The sequence below is a fragment of the Marmota monax genome, unplaced genomic scaffold (genome assembly GCF_021218885.2).
Source record: "Marmota monax isolate L192 unplaced genomic scaffold, Marmota_monax_Labrador192_F-V1.1 WCK01_AAM20220418_F8-fsc00572, whole genome shotgun sequence".
In the NCBI taxonomy this organism is placed as follows: domain Eukaryota; kingdom Metazoa; phylum Chordata; class Mammalia; order Rodentia; family Sciuridae; genus Marmota; species Marmota monax.
The window spans coordinates 84829-106831 of NW_026694402.1; the positions used below are offsets into that span (position 1 = coordinate 84829).

Below are 22003 nucleotides of genomic sequence, written 5' to 3' on the forward strand. Positions count from 1 at the left end.
TTCAAAATAAAAAAATAAAATTGGCAGTTGCTCCTGGGTTCAATTGCTAGTGACACATACACACACACAAACACACACAGAATAATAAAATATTAAATACTTCCTAAACAAAATATTTTTCTTGATTACTTGTCCACTTTTCTGAAGTATTTTAAAATAGTAAATACACATTTTCTCATATTTACTTATTGTGTGTATGGCTTTATCACTAGAACTGGCCTTTTGCTTAAACAAGTTTGTCCCCTATTCAATATATTCGTGAAGCTCTCTAAGATCTAGTTTCTAGTATTAACTGCAACTGTAAGTAGTTGCCTTTGCAAAATAGACCTAAAACAATTTCAACACATCATTTTATTTCTTCTGCAAAGAACAGTTGTTTAATTAAGGCAAATATTTCTTTTCATCTAGTATAACTATCCTGATAGTCTCTTCTCTCTAATTTGACTTTGTAGTATTTTAAATTGATAATCTTTCATTAACCAACTTTGAGTTACTAGAACAACCTCACTTGGTCACAATTTATTTTCCTCTGAAACACCTACCACACACACATACACAGGTGTTTATGGAAATTATTAAGTAGCAGATGCAATTTCATTTTAAATGCAAGGCTACTATCACTTTGCAATTCTCACATCAGTTGTAGTATGTTTGACATGTATCTATTTTATCTCCATTTTCAAACGTTTGGCAAAAAGTTGTCACTAAGACTCTCCTTTTGCTTATTTTGGTAAACATTTTATTTATTTATTGAAGGATAAAAAATGTCTACTTAAATATGTCAGGTGTTATTTTCTATGTGTCAATTAGGGTTAGTTGCTCATTTTCTCAGATCTTCTATGTTAGTTGGATTATTCTAACTCCGTGTCCTTCAGTTACTCAGAAGATATGTTAAAATATCCATCTGTGATTTGACTACAAATTTGGCCCCTTCTAGTCCCAGCGATTTCTTCTATGGGAGAGTATGTGTGAGTCTGTAATCTTAGGCACCTGGAAGTTCAGATATTTTATGTTTATGTGTTGACTTGATAATGTAATATATAAAATGTTGCATTTTATTTCTACTAATATTTCTAGTGATGGTGTCAGTAAGGATAGTAGCATAGTGAAGTGGGTGACAGATGGCCACATAGCGATCAAAGGCCATGGCCAGAAGCTGTAGACTCCATCATGCAGAAGGTATGAATGAAGAACATCTGTGCCAGGCAGGCAGAGGCAGAGAAGTGTCCAGCTCCACACCAGAGGATGGCCAGCAGCTTGGGAACTGTGGAGAGGGAGGCAGTGAAATTGATGGTTGAGAGCATGCACAGGAAAAGGTACACTGGCTTGTGCAGGGCTGGGTCAGTGGCAACAACAACCAGGATGGTTATGTTGCCCACGATTGTGGCTGTGCCCAGGCAGCACACAGGAAGTGAGAGCCACATGTGGAATTGTTCCAGACCTGGGATGCCCAGGAGGAAGAAGATAGAAGGGTCCAGATTAGTGTGATTAGGAGAGTCCATGGTGTGGCCAAGAGTGCTGGACATCTTCTCTCATCAGAAACCCCCTCACAACATCACACCACCTGGAGAGACAACACAAAATAGAAATATAAATGAGACTACAGTAATGCTTATTAGCTACAGAATGGTTGGCAAGCTGCATCATCCATAAAATGGCAATTATTAGTACTACTTCTTGGAGTTTAGAGAATCATATGGATTAATACTTATAAAAATCTTCAGATAGTACCTAACAGATAATGCTTGTTAAATGAATAAATATGAGAAAGGGCTCAAATAAGCCCTTTAAATAAACTAGAATTGTCTCCCATCTAGGGGCTCTCATCTTTACAGAAAGGGATGCACACTGTTATTTGGAGGAATATAACTGAATACTCACATTTTATGGATATGGGAAAACATCATGTAGGACCATCGGTCTAGAACACAAGATGCAAATAAAGTTTCCTGGATAAAGATGAACTTCATTTTTGTGGTCTTTAATTTGGAATAGATTTTGATTTGGGATTTGGTTCCTGGCAATTGTCTTTTGGTAAATTGTTCCTGGTAAAAGTTAGCCTAATAGATTCCAGTCTTTTCATTAATCAACAAATATTTTCCCGTATATCAGCTCAATCTTCACCTAAAACTGCATAAGCTGTTTCACCTGTTCTTATATACCCATTTTTTTTTACCCAACATTTTGGCTTTTCTTAAAAGCATTTTTTTACTTCACTTTATTTCTGAAACAGAAAATTTCAACCTTCTCTTGTACTCTTTTTCATCTGTCTTTTATTCATATTTTCTCTTCAATACTTGGTGAATTCAAAGAAAAAATACAATTAGATCCTTATTCTCACCTTTTTACAATGTCAAGAAGTGATTTTATAAGATTACCCTGACTTTTAGCTGGGCTTATCATTCCTTGTGCAATAATCTTGCATTATTCTTTCACTTATCCTACCTTTCCCACACCAGTAGCCCTAAGAGAACACAATCTGCCATTAGGAGTACCTGTGCTAACAGGAATTATGCTGAATATGGGAAGCAATGGAAAGGGAAGAAACAGAGAGGTAAACCTTATGAAAAATCCTTTTAACGGGAGTTTTCAAGATGAGAATGAGAATGTCACTTCTTGGAAATTCATATCTTTTTTCAACTACGACTGTTTAAGGTGCAGCTTATATTTGACTAGCCCTATTCTAGAAGATTGAGATAATGTAAAAGTTAGTACAAAAGAATGAAAAAATTTAGGGAGTGAGAAAATAATTTTTATAGGGGAATCAACTCATTGCTACAACTCTTTCTCACTGAGGGCGTACATGTTAAGAGGAAGGAGATGTAAACTTTCCTATTCCTAACAGACCAGCTACTCTGTGTATATAGACATTGGAAAATAAATTAAAAGAAGAGGTTTCTCAGTTTTTGGACCACAGATATTCCTTAATTATAATATAAGGGAATTTAAGAAGCTAAAGAATACCAAAAAGTCCAAATATGTTGTTAAACAAGATCAACTATTAGTTTAGTGTTGTTGTTCTCCCAGACATAGAGACAAACAGAAGATACGGAGCTTGGTAACAATTCTATTCTAATCAGATCTCAAGACAATAAAACACATGACCATCAGAGGAGAGAGGAATGATTGTGAGGCATAACAGGGTTGGTATGAAAGGTCCCAAACACACTGCTATGTGAGTTATACCCATGATAACAAATTAAGCAAAGATCTGGGTTTCTAGTCCTTTTGAGCTATGGATTTATCTTCCCTAAACTATCAAGGTGAAAATACAGACTTGATCAAATATATGATCATTATTAATGTGATTTTTAGGGAAGAGTGCAGGCCACATCTCATGCTTGCCTTCATGGGTGCTTTGAAAAGGAAGGATATCTCAAAGGCATGGGATCTTGGCATTTTTAAAATGTCAGGGTATGGTGGGAAAAACAATATAAACATGGGAGCACATCAAATTTGGAATACATCTGTGTATTTCCTTCAATATTTCATTATTGGCAGTGTTGACTTAAAAAAGTCACATTTTCTCTATGATTCTATACTTACCTGATCTGTAACATGGAAATGATAATACTTTGCAAGTTTGTGACAATTTAAAAGAAAGAACTTGCAGATGTTTTTAATCCACAGAAGGTGCTCAGTGAACGTCATTTACTATTAGCATCATCTTCATTATAAAGGGACAATAACTTATTATCCAAAACACAATGTTCCTTGCAGCTTTTTAACCAAATAGAATCTAGTCTTGCTTTTAAACTATATATAATAAGTAGTTAATGTGCATTGCAACTTGTCCTGTTGCAGGGCAAACTTGTGATAAACAGATTTGTTTAATTTTTTTTCTGTATGCCCTTTAGGGCCATATAACACTCATTAGAAATGCCAGGCATGCCTCAGTTTTCAGTCTTCTTACTAAATCACTTACCCAGAGACAGAAGACTTAGCTGGATAATTCTTTGAGACTCGTCCATGCTCATTAAGGCTCTGACTCTGTGCTTTATGACATTTATTTTCCTTGTAGAACTGAACTGATGACAGGTTGCCGACTACTACTTGACTAAATGGCTCCTAATTTGATTGATATGACTGAATATTATTTGCAGTCCCTACCACTTTTTTTTTCTTTCTTAGGAAACCCAAACTTTACAGACTCTATTCCTTCATAGGGTCATGCATTCTTATCCATCTCCTAGGTCTGGAGTCTCACGTATTCCTTATACAAAATATTTTGTGGTAATGACAGATATTTGTGACCATTCTCACACTTCACTATGGACTTGTGCCTCTACCCTGTCAATAATACAACTCTTACTATGACATTAAATCCAATGCCTTCAGTAAGATAAAATTTCTTAATTTTTTTTTTTTTTTGCACCAGGGATTGAATCCACAGTTATTTAACCACTGAGTCAAAACTCAGCCCTATTTATTTATTTTTTTTTTATTTTGACACAAACTCTTGCCAAGTTGCTTAGGGCCTCACTATGTTGCTGAGGGTGGCTTTGAGCTCGAAATCCTCCTATCTCAGCCTCTTGAGCTGCTGGGATTACAGGCATGGGACACTGCACCTGGCATTTTACTAAGTTATCTTAACAACCTTGAGCAGAACAGGCTTGTAGTAATTCTCCTTTCCCAGAATCCTGCCATAAAAAATCTTAATTTGTCTAGAGCTGAAGATGCCTCCAAGAAACCTTTAATCCAAATCATTCCTATTACTAAAAGAGAAGAAACAATAAGACAACGAAGACATAAATTTTGAAATTCCTTTGTTCATCTTCCCTAAACAAGTCTAAATCTCAGTATGTTCTGGGAAAGTCATAGATGGTGCATTCTATCAATGAAATGACAGTTCCAACTTGGTTAGGCTTCACTCATTCCCTGGATTCCCTCTCTGTGTCCATGTAAGAAGGGGTACCACACAGTTTCTCTTGAGGGTTAGAAGATGGAAGGAAAAAAGCAGTCATACACATACATATAACTCCTAGTGATTCAAACACTAACATAAGTGCTGCTGCAGAGGGATTTCATAGATGTACTGAAACACCCTAATCAGACTGACTGACTTAGGGAAGGGATGGGCATGGGCCTGACTTAATCAGAGGGAAAGCCTTTAAAGGGGGTTTAGACCTTCCTTGAGGAAGAAGAGAATTGCATCTGTAGAAGCCTGTTTTATCCCATGCCTGGGGAGGCTCCAAACTCCAAACTTATTGTGATCTTTACTTCCTGACTACATGCCCTGTGGACTTTGGACTTGCCTTTCTTGCATTCAAAACTGTACAAGTCTCTCTCTCTCTCTCTCTCTCTCTCTCTCTCTCTCTCTCTCTCTCTCTCTCTCTCTCTATCTTAAAAAAATACATGGAAAAATGTTCAACATTTCTAGCAAACAGGATAATGCAAATGAAGACTTTCCTAAGATTTCAGCTCACTTCTGTCCATGTGGCAATTATCAAGAACTTGAATAATAATTAATGTGGAAAAGAGTATGAGGAAAAATTGATGATAGGACTGAAATTTAGTGCAACTACTCTGGGAAGCAGTATGGAATACCTCAAAAAACTAGGAATTGAATTACCATATATGACCCAGTTATACCTCTTATTGGTACATATCAAAAATAACTAAAATTAGCATACTAAACTTAGACAGCCACTTCACTATTTATAGCAGCATAGTGCACAATAACCAAATAATAAAATAAACCTGGATGCCTGTCAAAAGATGAATGGATCAAGAAAATATGGCATAAATACACAATGGAGTTTTACTCATCCATGAATGAGAATGAAATAATTACATTTGCCAGTAAGTGGTTGTAAATGGAGAACATCACATTAAATGAGATAAGTCAGAGTCAGAAAATCAAGGTTAGAACATTTTTCTCACATGCAGAAGCTAGAGCAAAATAAGGAAATAAAGGTAGGGTCTCATGAAAATAAAAGGTATCAGTGAAGCAGAGAAAAAAAATTGAAGGCAAGAGAGAAGGGACAGGAAAAGAGAGGAACTTTGGAGTGTAATTCACCAAATTACATTTTGTAAACATCTAAAAACATTATGATAAATTTCACATTGATGTGCATCTATAAATCACTAATTTTCAAAAGCTATAAATAAATAGAAGAAAGACCAGTAGAATAGAGGGAAGACCAGTGAAAGAGAAGATGGAGAGTGGGAGAGAAGAATGAAGGATTGGAAATGGGAAGAAATAAGGATGAATTTAACAAAATCACCTTATATTCACATATAAATGTGTCAAAGGGATTTCACCATTATATATATGCAGAAAGTACCAATCAAAAATAAGTAAATGGATGAAAGGATGATCAGTAGAAGAGAGGAAGGAAAATAAGAGGAGGAAGGTAGTTACAGGGGAACTGGGGTTGAAATCAATTTCCTTGTATGATGGTTTTGTCAAAATGAACCCCAACTACTATATATGACTATAATGTTCCAATACAGAAATGGGGGAAAACTCCTGTCATCTCTGTACTATTTCATTGAGGTCCCTGCTTATATGAAAATACTAAGCACATACTTTATTCAATTACCTTAATGTCATGAAATATATTATCATTAAATAAATAAATTCATAAATCAATCAAACATTCTGTGTTTTCTCTTTATCAGTCTTTGCATAAAAACTATTCAAGTCTAACAAAAACATCAATTCATATTAACAAAAAGGCAGTTCAAATTATTTTCATTATATCTGAGACCCCAATAGAACCATCGTTTTAATCTAACCAAAAGGAGATTGACAGTACACAAGGTGTGATAGAGTTTATGGCACTGGTAGACCTGAACACCAAATTACTATTCATATTTCAAGACATATCCTATAAAATATCCCAGCTATGTTATGATAAACTCTGAGACTGAATCTAGAAGAAAGCAGCTAAGATTAAAGTATAAGGCAAAGCATCATGGACCAGATTTAAATGAAAGATAAATTATATTGTTCTTTACTTCTTCTATTCACTTGTTTGAAGATTATGAAAAAGAGGTACTGATAATATTCTGAGAATATGATGTGACTCATGCCCCAGTAGTTTATACCCTAGTCACTTATTGCCTAGGTTGAGTGTGTGAATATATATTTGTGATTGTATTTATTTTTATTTTGTGAAATGAATATGAATAACTACTTTGGGATTTTATTAAATCCATTTGATTGGTTTAGCAGAAAGCTCTTCCATATTCTTACATACAATTAGCTTTTGTCAATTTTAGAACGATTGTAACAGTTTCTTACTCTTTGGTAAATAATTGTGTTCACAATTATTTAGGTAAACAGATGAAAAGGGATCTGAAAGACATTCATTCACTCCTCCTTTCTCTTTGGAAGTCAAATATACAGTATAGAAGAAGCTAAAGTTCATGTACACCAAGGAGAAAGTTTCTAGTGTCTTACTTCCTTCTTAAACGTAAGCAAAACACCTTCCGGAAGCCTTCTCTGAGTTCTCTGTTTCTAAGTGCATAAACAACAGGGTTGAGGGAAGGAGGGATGGTGTTGTGCAGCATACTGAGTAGAACTGGAATCAAAGCATTCTTAGTCTCTGCCAGGTGAGTTACTGAAACCACTACAACAACCGTGTAGAAGAAGAAGATGAGGATGAGATGGGAGCTGCAAGTGCTCAGAGCCTTGGAGACAGCTTCAGCAGAGTTCAGCCTAAAGACGGAGCGCAGAATCAGGGCATAGGACAATATAATAAGACTTGGATCACTCCCCATTCCAAGCCATACCAGAGCCAATTGACAAATACTATTGGGCCTCCTATCATCACAAGCCAGGCTTGGGACACCAGGATTAGAGCACAGGCAATGTTCAATTTCATTCCTGGAACAATAATGATGCTGGGCTGCAAGTACAGGCACTGGAATGACAAACAAGCCATTTCTAAGCACCATGAACAGGGTAGCTTTGGTGATGAAGGAATTGGTGACAATCAATGGGTAGCGAAGAGGATGACAAATAGCAACATATCTATCAAAAGCCATGCACAGGAAGACACCAGACTCCATTCCAACAAAGCAGTGAATGGCGTAAATCTGAGCAAAGCATTCTGGAAGTCTAATGGCCTTGGCATCAAACCAGAAGTTGGCCAGGATCTTTGGCATGATGGTGGTGGACAGGCCCATGTCCACCACAGAGAGGATGCCCAAGAAAAGGTACATAGGCTGCTTCAGAGAAGAGTCCTGGTAGATGGTGGTGAGGATGAGGATGTTTGCACCAATTGTGGAGAGATAGAGCAGTGCCAAAGGCAAGGAGAGCCAGTGCTGCCAGCTGTGAATGCCTGGGAATCCCATCAGAATGAACTCGGAGACCTGGCATTTGGAGCTATTGGAGCCCTTGAAAGATGCAGACATATTTTCCTAGGAGAAAAAAAAAATAGTGTTGCTATCTCTGGGCATAATTATTATTAAACATTATTTTTGAACTTTCTTCATGCAGGCTGGGTCCATAACAAAATTAATTTTGTAGTTCATCTTATTGTAATTTAAGATGAATCACAAGAAAGTTCCAGAATTTTATCCAAGGAAGGGAAGTTTAAAAGTCACAATTGTTTTAACTGAGATGCAGGTAAGTTGCAAAACTCTTCCCTAGCATGCTTGAGGCCCTGGGTTCTGTTCACATTATTGCCCCCCCCCAAAAAAAAGATAATTATAATGTTTAACTATATATGGAAAATTCAACATGAATCTCAAATCTTCATTTGTATTATACTGAATTACCCCAAGCTGGAACCACCACATAAACAAGATTCTACCTTTTCCCACACTTTTTTCCTTTTTCTCAAAAAATTTTTGAAGCAAGTGGATGTGCTTGTTCTCTTCATATTTTCCCAATGTTCCTGACTGAAATGATTACCAACTAGCAATAACTAGACTTGTTAATATGGAATTATGAGTGATTGAAGTTTTTAGCCACTCCATTCATCCCAAGTTGATATAGATATCCACTGATGTTTTATTATAGCCTACCAAAATGTGTTATAATAAACTTGAAAGGATTTGCAGAAATAAAATATGTTTCAGAGTGGAGTTAGAAATATTTCCTTATATACTATTTTGTACTTCTTTGTATTTCTGAGGATGTTCCAGAAGAATAGCTTGACAGGAAATTAAGTCATGGTAGCTAAATATTTCACCTTAAGAGTCATCTGATGGAACCCTACCTTAGCACATTTTCCCCTAGTTGAGTCCTAAACAGCTATAAAAGTTAGTATTTGACATTAAAATTACATTTTTTCTAAACAGTTGTGTTAAGAAAAGTGAATAGGATATTTCCCCTACTAAAATTTTAATGGTACAGTATTGTGAACAGTAGGAACAAAATTGAACAGAATGTCTCTAGAACTCATTCTGTATAATGGAAACTTCATGATCACGTTATTGAAACTTTATCCTATCAAGCAAGCAAGAATGACTCCTCCAGCATATTGAGGAAAATGTCACGGGATGCTCAGAATCATGTTCCAAATTAGACTGATTATCTTTCCTCAAAATCTCTTGTTTTTCCTTTTTGTTTTATCCTGTATGGTCAAGAAACCAGTCAAGTCTGAATCCTGCAAACCAGCTGCACTTTCCCCATTCAACTGCCTCTCACCTCGGGGTTTCTTCCTTCATGTGACTCATTTGCACCTTCCTCTACAGGTCAATTGCTTCTGTAACCTGCCTCATCACAATTGCTTCTCATTTCTTCACAGTTTTCCCTGAAATTTGCTCTTTGTTAAACTGATATTTCCCTGCTTAAAATAATTTATACCTATACTCTTTCATTCAAATAAAACCCAAGCACTTTCATTGTGTAGAGGGCACTCTCAGGTGTAATTGTAACCCAACTGAGCATTATATCTCGGTTTTCACTTCCTTGTATGCTGACTTCAGAGGCACATAATATCTGAATGTATCCTGAATATTTGATCTTTACAAAGCTATTGATTTTACAGAGCACTTCATTCCCAATATTTTTGCCATGTTATTGCTATTACATGTTGGTTGCAAAGAAAAAAACTGGAATAACAATGTTTCAAAATGCCATCTTGAAAGAAAAGTGTTAACTCTTTGATTTTATGATTCATGGATCTATATTTTTTCTATTTTTTTATTGTTTGTTCAAAACATTACAAAACTCTTGACATATCATATTTCATACATTAGATTAAAGTGGGTTATGAACTCCCAATTTTACCCCAAATACATATTGCAGAATCACATTGGTTACACACCCACATTTTTACATAAGGCCATATTAGTAACTGTTGTATTCTACTACCTTTCCTATCCTCTACTATCTCCCATCCCCTCCCCTCCCATCTTCTCTCTCTACCCCATCTACTATAGTTCATTTATCTCCTTGTTTTTTTTTCCCATTCCCCTCACAACCTCTTATATGTAATTTTGTATAACAATGAGGGTCTCCTTCCATTTCCATGCAATTTCCCTTTTCTCTACCTTTCCTCCCACCTCATGTCTCTCTTTAATGTTAATCTTTTCCTCCTGCTCTTCCTCCCTGCTCTGTTCTTAGTTGCTCTCATTATATCAAAGAAGACATTTGGCATTTGCTTTTTAGGGATTGGCTAGCTTCACTTAGCATAATCTGCTCTAATGCCATCCATTTCCCTGCAAATTCTATGATTTTGTCATTTTTAAGTGCTGCTTAATACTCCATTGTGTATAAATGCCACATTTTTTATCCATTCATCTATTGAAGGGCATCTGGGTTGGTTCCAAAGTCTTGCTATTGTGAATTGTGCTGCTATGAACATCAATGTGGCAGTATCCCTGTAGTACGCTCTTTTAAGGACTTCAGGGAATAGTCCCAGAAGGGCAATAGCTGGGTCAAATGGTGGTTCCATTCCCAGCTTTCCCAGGAATCTCCACACTGCTTTCCAAATTGGCTGCACCAATTTGCAGTCCCACCAGCAATGTACAAGAGTACCCTTTTCCCCACATCCTCGCCAGCACTTGTTGTTGTTTGACTTCATAATGGCTGCCAATCTTACTGGAGTGAGATGGTATCTTAGGGTGGTTTTGATTTGCATTTCTCTGGCTGCTAGAGATGGTGAGCATTTTTTCATGTACTTGTTGATTGATTGTATGTCCTCCTCTGAGAAGTGTCTGTTCAGGTCCTTGGCCCATTTGTTGATTGGGTTGTTTGTTATCTTATTGTTTAATTTTTTGAGTTCTTTGTATACTCTGGATATTAGGGCTCTATCTGAAGTGTGAGGAGTAAAGATTTGTTCCCAGGATGTAGGCTCCCTATTTACCTCTCTTATTGTTTCTCTTGCTGAGAAAAAACTTTTTAGTTTAAGTAAGTCCCATTTGTTTATTCTTGTTATTAACTCTTGTGCTATGGGTGTCCTATTAAGGAATTTGGAGCGTGACCCCACAATATGTAGATCGTAGCCAACTTTTTCTTCTATCAGACGAGAGTCTCTTGTGGAGAGCCATTCTCACACATGACTGGGCAACTCCCGGTTTGGGTCTGAGGCGCTCTGGCTAATCTGTGTCGGAGCTTTCCCGGCCCTCTCCTGATGAGAGAACCTGTCCGTGTGCGGGTGTGACTCACCACTGACCCTGGGGGCCAATCATTGACCCTGAGCTTGGAGTGCGGCCCCCCTCAACCTTCATTGGATGGAATTCTCCCCTGAATTTCTTGTTCCCCTATAAAAGGCTACTCCCTGGCATTCTCGCTCTCTCTCTCCTGCTAGCCCCGAGTAATCCTTGCTGCCCTACGTGTGGTTCGAGGTTGGAGCCAGAGAGGGGAGCCGTCTCAGACCTGGTCATAGAAATAGGTAACTGAGTCTGTGTGTTTTATTTCGATCTCGCTAGTTAACTTTTATGCCAAGAACCTCATTAATGAAACCAATGCGCTGGCCGCATGGTGGAATTGGCGCCCACGAGGCAGCATTCTAGATTAGCTAGATTGAGTGGGAGCGCGATAAAGATAAAGATAAAGGAAGTGGTGACAATTTGGGTCACAAGCGTACCTGGAGATATTGAAGGAAAGAGATGTTAAATTAATTAAAATGGGAAATTCAACTTCTACGGATAAGGAAATGTATCTGACTATTTTAGACAGTATAATTAATCAGAAAGGAAAACAGATAAAGAAAGCTCAGTTATTACAATTCTTAAAGATTGTAGGCGAATATTGTCCTTGGTTTTGTGAACAAGAGTCTTCAAATTTACTTACTTGGGAAAAATTAGGAAGGAAGTTACAAAAAGTTTGTCTTTCTAATGAATTACCTGGATGCATAGAAAATATTCAGAAAACTTGGACGGCTCTAGAAGTTTGTCTTTTTAAATATATGGGCCAGAGTTCATGGCCCCCTGAAGACCTGTTAAAAGGCATTCAGAGAGCTATTAAGTCTATTCAAATGGAAAATCCGCCTGAGGCTAAGTTAATTCCCTTTCCTTTGAGCCGCTTAAAAACAAAGGCGCTAGGGGCCAAACCAAAGGTTAAGAATGTAACCTTAAACTTGCAAGATCAGGCTAGCCTGCAGGGAGATTATAGAGAGGAACATCATAGACAAGAAACCTCTGCAGTCCTAGAAAGTCCTCCGGAATAGGTAGACGATCTTCCTGGGGAGGAAAATCTGGAAGACATTCTTAGAGGGGCACAGAGTTCTTCTCCGCCACGTGGCTTAGAAGCCCAATTTCAAAATGGCAACAGCGCAGAGTCTACCCATGACTTGCAGTCTGAGGGAGAAGAATCAGACGTTGAAATTCAGGACTTACAGAGAAATTTTAACAGGCTGCGCTTAACACCGTCTGCCCAGGCTATTCGAATTCAGCCATTACCTGCTAAATGGACAAAATTTAACAGGTACACTGGATTAACAATGACTTTTTGTACCCCTTTCCAGAGAAGTATTAAGAATGCTCAAGAATCGGGGGAAGATACTAGCGGTTTTCAACTTTTTCCAGTTTTTGAGCAAGTTAATGAGCAAGATCAGAAAGTTAGAGTTCATGCTGTAATCCCACTTAAAACCATTAAGGAACTAAAAAGTGCATGTTAGACATATGGTCCGAATTAGCCTTTTGTACAGAGCCTGATAGAAAATATTTGCTTTCAGCCCCTTCCTCCTAGTGATTGGATTTCTTTAGCTAGATCTTGCCTGAGTGGTGGAGATTTCTTGCTCTGGCATACTTATTGGACTGATTTTTGTACTGAACAGGCAGAAAAGAATAGAAGACAGAATTTAGAAACACTGGTAGAAATGTTTTTAGGAACAGGTGAATTTGCTGATTTAGAAGGACAGTTAAATTATGAGTTTGTAGTATACAATCAAATAACTGATTGTGCGAAACGTGCCTGGAGGCAGATTGTCTCTAAAGACCAATCCAATTTAGTTCTTACCAAAATCAGGCAGGGTGCCAGTGAACCATACTCAGATTTCGTAGCCCGATTGTACCAGGCTACAAACAGTTCGATTCGGGACCTGGGGGCGAGTGAGTTTATTGTTAGGCAATTGGCATTTGAAAATGCGAATAAGTATTGTCAAGATGTTCTTAGGCCACACCGTAAAAAAGGGACAGTTTCTGAGTTTATCCGCTTATGTTCTGACATAGAATCTACCCATTTGCAGAGAGTAGCCCTAGCTGCGGCACTAAAAGAAACCTTAAGGCCACAGGATTTAGTATGAAAGCCCCGCGGGAGATATTACTTTTGTGGGAAAAGTAATCATTTTGCACGGGAGTGTCGCATGCACAATTTTAAGTTCAGTGCTCCATCTACTGGTCATAATAGATATTGCAGGATTCAACCCCACATGGCGGATCAAGATGGCGCGGATCAGCCCGCCTTCTCGCTGTCATTTCCTCCTGGCAGGAGGACAAAAAACTTCCGGTCGACCCCTCCCCAGGCCGATCAACAATATGGGGAATTCGAGGAGAGGTCACACAGTGTGATGTCATGTGCGCCGACCAGGACAGCCCGCGATTTTTACTGGAACATAGATCGCAGACAGTTTTCTTAGGACCTTCAAGGACAGTTGAATTGAATCCTGAATCAGGGCCAGAACAAATCCCTACTGGGATTTTCGGGCCGCTTCCTGATAATGCTATAGGTTTAATTTTGGGACGTAATAATTTAAAGGGAGCCATTGAGATGATACCTGGTGTGATAGATTCAACCTTTAAGGGACAATTAAATGTTACTGTAAGGTCCAATTATGCCCTAAGGCTCACTCCAAAGGACACATTTGCCCAATTGATTTTATTGCCTTGTGATTCAGGGAGACACCCACCAGTAAATTCAGTTTCTAAACCGCCGGACAGAGTGTACTGGTCGCAGTTAGTGAGACAAGAACACCCTTTATTGGAACTTAAAATTAATAATAAAAAATTCCTAGGAATTGTAGACACAGGAGCTGATATCTCTGTCTTTTCTAGTAGATTCTGACCTAGGAACTGGCCTTTACATGTAGCACCAGCTAACCTAGAGGGAATAGGACAGGTTTCACAGCCCGCTCAAAGTGCCAACTATCTCTGTTGGGAAGATTCCGATGGGAACAATGGAGTATTTAAGCCTTATGTGTTAGAGTCTTTACCAGCTAACCTATGGGGAAGGGATATTTTAGCCAAAATGGGATTGTTATTAGTTACTCCAAATTCTATAAGGTCAGTTGAGGAAGTTAATTAGAGGTATTTTCCTGGTGATTATAAGGAGACCCTTCAGGAAGAGTATCTGTTTACAAACCAGTCTCCACGACAAAGATTAGTAAATGCTCCAAGCCAAAATTTTTACTAGGGGCCCTGAGTACTTCCCCGATCCCTAAGACAGCTGAAAAAATCACCTGGCTCACGGAGGAGCCTATATGGATTTCTCAGTAGCCCATCTCAGGGGAAAAGCTTAAAATAATTCATAGGTTAGTTGAGGAACAACTTCAGGCTGGTCATATTGAACCAACGTTTAGTCCTTGGAACACACCTATTTTTGTTATTAAGAAAAAGTCATGAAATTTGAGATTGCTACAGGATTTAAGGGTGATAAATCATGCAATTCGGCCTATGGGATCATTACAGCCAGGACTTCCCTCCCCCACAGCCATCCCTTTAGACTATAGCTTGATGGTAATAGATTTAAAAGACTGTTTTTTCTCTATAAGGTTACATCCTGGAGATTGTGAGAGATTTGCCTTCACTGTACCAGCAATTAATTTTAAGGAACCTGTTAAAAGATATTGCTGGAAAGTAATCCCCCAGGGAATGTGTAATAGTCCTACCCTGTGCCAAACATATGTAGACCAGGCGGTAGATCCCATAAGAAATAGCTTTCCTGATGCATATATTATTCATTTTATGGATGATATATTATTGGCTCATGCTAATCCAGAGGTACTTTCAGAAATTTTTACTCAGTTAGAGACTTCACTTACAGCAATGAGTTTATGCATAGCTTCTCAAAAAATTCAAAAGGTGCCTCCTTTTCAATATCTAGGTCAGATAATTCAAGGACGTACAATCTACCCTCAAAATCTTCAGATTAGAGTTAAGGAGTTACATACCCTTAATGATTTTCAAAAGCTATTAGGAGATATTAATTGGCTGAGGCCATCCTTAAAACTACCTACTTCTGAGTTAAGTCCTTTATTTCAGATATTACAAGGAAATCCCTCTCCAACCTCTCCACGTCAGCTGACCTTAGAGGCTAGAACAGCTTTAAGGAGAGTTGAACATGCAATTAAAAATGCACAGCTTACTAGAGTTGATCCTAAAGAAATAGTATATTTATTAATATTTCCAACTGAGCATACCCCAACAGGAGCCATATGGCAAAGGTTAGGAGTTATTGAGTGGATTTATTTATCCCACTCCCCTCAAAAAACATTAATTCCTTTTCATGATTCCATAGCTCAATTAGTAATTAAGGGTAGAACTAAGATTTTACAATTAATTGGAACTGAGCCTGATATCGTAATCATTCCATTTTCTGTTCAACAGACTAATTGGCTTTTTCAAACTTCTAGCTCATGGCAGATAGCCTTTGCTGATTTTTCTGGCCAGATAGATAGCCATTATCCTCATGATAAGATTATACAATTTGCATCATTAACATCACTTATTTTTCCAAAGATTGTACGTGCACATCCTATAGATGAAGCTTTATTGGTGTTCACTGATGGTTCGAGCTCAGGTAAAGCAGGTTTTTATAGTCGTGTTCACACAGAGGTAATGCAAACTTCTTATACTTCTGCCCAAAGAGCAGAGCTTCAAGCTCTGATTTGTGCCTTAAATTACTTTTCAAATGAGCCTATTAATATTTATTCTGACAGCTTATATGCAGTCGGAGTTACTAAAAATATTGAAACTTCAGTTATTGGGTATACTTCATCACAGGAGTTATTTGAATTATTTCATAATTTACAAAAGGCAGTGCTAATGCGAAAATACCCATGTTTCATAGGACACATACGAGCTCATACTAATCTTCCAGGACCTTTAGTTTCAGGTAATGACAAAATTGATAAATTAGTAGCTTTTTGTCAACAGATGTCTTCATATGACTGTGCACTAGCTTCCCATTCCTTACATCATCAAAATGCTTCTAGCTTACGTAAAAAATTTAATATTACTAGAGAACAAGCTTGTCAGATTTTAAGCCAATGCCCTAAGTGTGTTATTCACACTCCATCTCTGCCATCAGGGGTAAACCCCCGTGGATTAAAACCAAATCAAATATGGCAAATGGATGTAACTCATATTCCTCAATTTGGTAAGCAATGTTATGTGCATATCATAGTGGACACTTATTCTAGATTTATTTTTGCCACAGCACGTACTAAGGAAAATACTCAATATGTAATTTCTCATTGCCTAGCTCTTTTTCTGTTTTAGGGTGCCCTATGCAGATTAAAACAGATAATGCTCCAGCTTATGCAAGCTCTTCTTTTCAACAATTTTGCCAAGAGTTTAAAATTAATCATAAAACAGGAATGTCTTATAACCCTCAAGGTCAAGCCATTGTAGAACGAGCTCATTTATCTATTAAGTTTCAATTACAAAAATTAAAAGGGGGGAATAGGGTTATGACTCCCCAAAATAGCCTTAATCATGCTTTGTTTGTTTTAAATATTTTAAACTGTGACACTGAAGGTCACACTGCTGCTGAGAGGCAAATGTCTCCCTCAGTAACAGGCCCTTTAGGCAGAGTTTTGTGGAAAGATTTACAGACTGGTCAATGGAAAGGCCCAGATCCAGTGATTATGTGGGGCAGAGGTCATGCTTGTATTTTCCCAGAATGTGCTTTTCGTCCTATTTGGGTGCCTGAACGTGCAATCAGACATGGAAGAGATAGAACCCAGATTCAAGCGACTGAGGATCGACCCGGAGGAGCCCCTATCCAAAAGGAGGAGATATCAGAAAAGGATGAAGAAAGACCAGATTGACCTAGCAAAAAAGCTGATTTCATGGGAAGACGTGAAGAAGCTAACAACCCAGGCTTCCCGAATACTTTGACACCTAGGAGAGAACAGGACCCCAGTGATGATGGTAGCAACAGTTATTGCACTGCTGGGCTGTCAGGTAAAGGGGGATCAAGTAGACACTTACTGAACATATTTCCCAGATCCACCCCTGGTACACCCAGCTGTGTGGACTGGAGAATCCATTCCAGTATTTACTAATGACTCATTCATGATGGGAGGATTTACAGATACTCATATTACTCCCAATCATGTGACTAGATTTAATTATTCTGGCTACAGTGCCCAATTACCTTTGTGTTGGTCACACGATAAACATGCTGGCTGTCTGAAAGTATCATTTGAAGAAAAGACAGTAATTGGTAGACCTAGACTGACAAATAATTCTATTTATGGGGACTTAAAACCTTACATTAGATCAGTAATTAAGATGGGACTTTCCCATAACAAGCCAGTCATTTCTGCAAAACCCCCATGAATACCCCAATGTCCAAATAGTTCTACAATTGAGATTGGCACCTTTCCTAGATGGATGGATTGTGTAAATACTTTTCCTGTACAACACAAGGTGTCTAAAGATAGTGGGTATATTTTAGACTGGTCTCCAAAAATTGATAAGAGACCCTTACGAAGAAATTCTGCTATGACACCTACAGGATTTGTTAGTAATATTTTGACTTATAGTAAAGGTGGTGTTCAAAAGGATGTTTGGCATTTAATTGCTGCCTCAGAATTCTTACATTTTACAGATAAGCCTTTACCAAAATTTGTTGGCAAGAACTGTAAAGAGGGATCTAGCTATGGCTTACGAGCCTGTGTCCAGTCTCCTTATGTTTTAATTATTGGAAATGTAAAAGTTAAATGGATAGATGACAGATATATTGTTACTTGTAATAAATGTAACCTAACCAATTGTATTACTAGGTATAATAGAGGAAAAGGAGTGCTGATACTTCATCAGCCCTCTTTCGTTTTATTACCTGCAAATATTTCAGAGCCATGGTATGATGATACTGGTTTACAAGTCTTACAGCAACTTCATGCCCAGCTAGCAAGACCTAAACGTGCTATTGGAGTTATAATTGTTGGTGTTTTGGTGCTGTCTCCTTTATTGCCTCAACTGTCTCTGCATCTCTGACATTGTCTCAGAATATTCAGCATGCAAAATTTCTTAATAATTTAGCTCAAAATACTTCCAAGGCTCTGCGTAATCAAGTAAATATTGACGAAAGGATTGAAACTAAATTAAATGCCTTAGAGGCGACTGTTATAGACATAGGTAATGAACTTTCGGCCTTAAAATTTAAAGAAAGGCTTAAATGCCATGATAATTATAAGTATGTGTGTGTTACAGCTGCCAAGTACAATGCTTCTCTCTGGGATTGGGAGAACGTTAAAAATCATTTGTTAGGTATTTGGCAAAATAGTAATAATAGCTTGGATATTCTGGAACTTCATCACCATATCCAAGACTTTCAAAATAATAGAGCTGATTTTTCAGATCCTTCTTCTTTGGCTAACCAAATATTGAAGGAGTTGAATGGATTAAACCCTGGAAATATTCTTAAACACGCAGCCTGGTACATTATTGGATTATTCTCTTTGCTGTTAATTATCTTTTGTGTTGTAATTATAGGATGGTGAGTCTTCAGAACAAAAATACAGAAACTCCAGAGAGTGAACTGCCACCTCATTTTTAAGAAAAGAAAGGGGGGATATGTGGAGAGCCATTCTCACACATGACTGGGCGACTCCCGGTTTGGGTCTGAGGCGCTCTGGCTAATCAGTGTCGGAGCTTTCCCGGCCCTCTCCTGATGAGAGAACCTGTCCGTGTGCGGGTGTGACTGACCACTGACCCCGGGGGCCAAAAACTGACCCTGAGCTTGAAGTGCGGCCCCCCTCAACTTTCATTGGATGGAATTCTCCCCTGAATTTATTGTTCCCCAATAAAAGGCTACTCCCTGGCGTGCTCGCTCTCTCTCTCCCCTGCTAGCCCTGAGTAATCCTTGCTGCCCTACCAGGTGGTTCGAGGTGGAAGCCAGAGAGGGGAGCTGTCTCGGACCTGGTCATAGATAAAGGTAACTGAGTCTGTGTGTTTTATTTCGATCTCTCTAGTTAACTTTTATGCCAAGAACCTCATTAATGAAACCAATGCGCTGGCCGCATGGTGGAGTCTCTGATTTGATATCAAGCTCCTTGATCCATTTTGAGTTAACTTTTGGGCATGGCGAGAGGAGGGGATTCAGTTTCATTTTGTTGCATATGGATTTCCAGTTTTCCCAGCACCATTTGTTGAAGATGCATGCTTTTAGCCCCTTTATCAAATATAAGATAGTTGTAACTTTGTGGATTAGTCTCTGTGTCCTCTATTCTGTACCATTGGTCCACCCACCTGTTTTGGTACCAGTACCATGCTGTTTTTGTTACTATTGCTCTGTAATATTGTTTGAAATCTGGTATCGCTATACGACCTGATTCACACTTCCTGCTTAGAATTGCTTTTGCTATTCTGGGTCTTTTATTTTTCCATATGAATTTCATGATTGCTTTATCTGTTTCTACAAGAAATGCCATTGGGATTTTGATTGGCATTGCATTAAACCTACAGAGAAATTTTGGTAATATCGCCATTTTGATGATGTTAGTTCTGCCTATCCATGAACAGGGTATATTTTTCCATCTTCTAAGATCTTCTTCTATTTCTCTCTTTAGGGTTCTGTAGTTTTCATTGTATAAATCTTTCACCTCTTTTGTTAGGTTGATTCCCAAGTATCTTTTTTTTGAGGATATTGTGAATGGGGTGTTTTTCCTCATTTCCGTTTCAGAAGTTTTGTCACTGATATACAGAAATGCCTTTGATTTATGCGTGTTGATTTTATATCCTGCCACTTTGCTGAATTCATTTATTAGCTGTAGTAGTTTTTTTGTAGATCCTATGGGTCTTCTAGGTATAGAATCATGTCTCCTGAAAATAGTGATAATTTAAGTTCTTCTTTTCCTATTTTTATGCCTTTAATTTCTTTCGTCTGTCTAATTGCTCTGGCCAGTGTTTCGAGAACTATATTGAATAGACGTGGTGATAGAGGGCATCCCTGTCTTGTTCCAGATTTTAGAGGGAATGCCTTCAATTTTTCTCCATTCAGAATGATTCTAGCCTGAGGCTTAGCATAGATAGCTTTTACAATGTTGAGGTAAGTTCCTGTTATTCCTAGTTTTTCTAATGTTTTGAACATAAAGGGATGTACTTTGTTGAATGCTTTTTCTTCATCTATCTAGATGATCATATGGTTCTTATCTTTAAGTCTATTGATGCGGTGAATAACATTTATTGATTTCCATATGTTGAACCATCCTTGCATCCCAGGGATGAATCCTACTTGATCATGGTGCACAATTTTTTGATATGTTTTTGTATCTGATTCACCAGAATTTTATTGAGGATTTTTGCATCTAGGTTCATTAGAGATATTGGTCTGTAGTTTTCTTTCTTTGTGGTGTCTTTGTCTGGTTTTGGAATCAGGGTGATGTTGGCCTCTTAGAATGAATTTGGAAGAGCTCTGTCTTTTTCTATTTCCTGAAATAACTTGAAAAGTATTGGTATTAATTCTTCTTTAAAGGTTTTGTAAAACTCTGCTGTATACCCATCCGGTCCTGGGCTTTTCTTGGTTGGTAGTCTTTTGATTGCTTCTTCTATTTCATCCATTGATATTGGTGTGTTCAAATTGTGTGTATCCTCCTGACTCAGTCTGGGAAAATTATATGACTTAAGAAATTTATCGATGTCTTCACTATCTTCTATCTTATTGGAATATAGGTTTTCAAAATAATTCCTAATTATCTTCTGTATTTCTGTAGTATCTGTTGTGATGTTGCCTTTTTCATCCCAGATGTTAGTAATTTGAGTTCTCTCTCTTCTTCTCTTCATTAGCATGGCTAAGGGTCTGTCGATCTTATTTATTTTTTCAAAGAACCAACTTTTAGTTTTGTCAATTTTTTCAATAGTTTTTTTTTTCCATTTTGTTGATTTCCGCTCAGATTTTAATTATTTCTTGCCTTCTGCTACATTTGCTGTTGTTTTGCTCTTCCTTTTCTAGGGCTTTGAGATGAAGTGTGAGCTCATTTATTTGTTGGTTTTTCCTTTTTTTGAGGAATGACCTCCAAGCGATGAATTTCCCTCTTAAAACTGCTTTCATTGTGTCCCATAGATTCCGATATGTTGTGTCTGTATTTTCATTTATCTCTAAGAATTTTTTGATTTCCTCCTTTATGTCTTCTGTAACCCATTGATCATTCAGTAACATATTGTTCATTTTCCATGTGATGTAGGATTTTTCCTTCCTTCTTTTATCATTGATTTCCAGTTTCATTCCATTATGATCAGATAGAATGCATGGTATTATCTCCACCCCTTTCTATTTACTGAGGGTTGCCCTATGGCATAACATATGGTCTATTTTTGAGAAGGAGACATGTGCTGCTGAGAAAAAAGTATATCCACTTGATGATGGTTGATATATTCTATATATGTCAGTTAAGTCTAGGTTATTGATTGTGATATTGAGTTCTATAGTTTC

General features: G+C 37.7%; 1 protein-coding gene across 1 annotated transcript; it reads right to left on the reverse strand.

Annotated features, from left to right (window-relative positions):
- Positions 1-7404: 7404 nt before the first annotated feature.
- On the reverse strand, positions 7405-8364 carry LOC124109522 (olfactory receptor 56B1-like). The gene has a single exon (XM_046468185.1). The coding sequence runs from the start codon at positions 8362-8364 to the stop codon at positions 7405-7407; it is 960 nt and encodes a 319-aa protein (XP_046324141.1).
- Between the last annotated feature and the right edge of the window lie 13639 nt (positions 8365-22003).

Coding starts and splice junctions, on each gene's coding strand:
- LOC124109522 (XM_046468185.1), bottom strand. CDS start 8,364: ATGTCTGCATCTTTCAAGGGCTCCAATAGCTCCAAATGCCAGGTCTCC.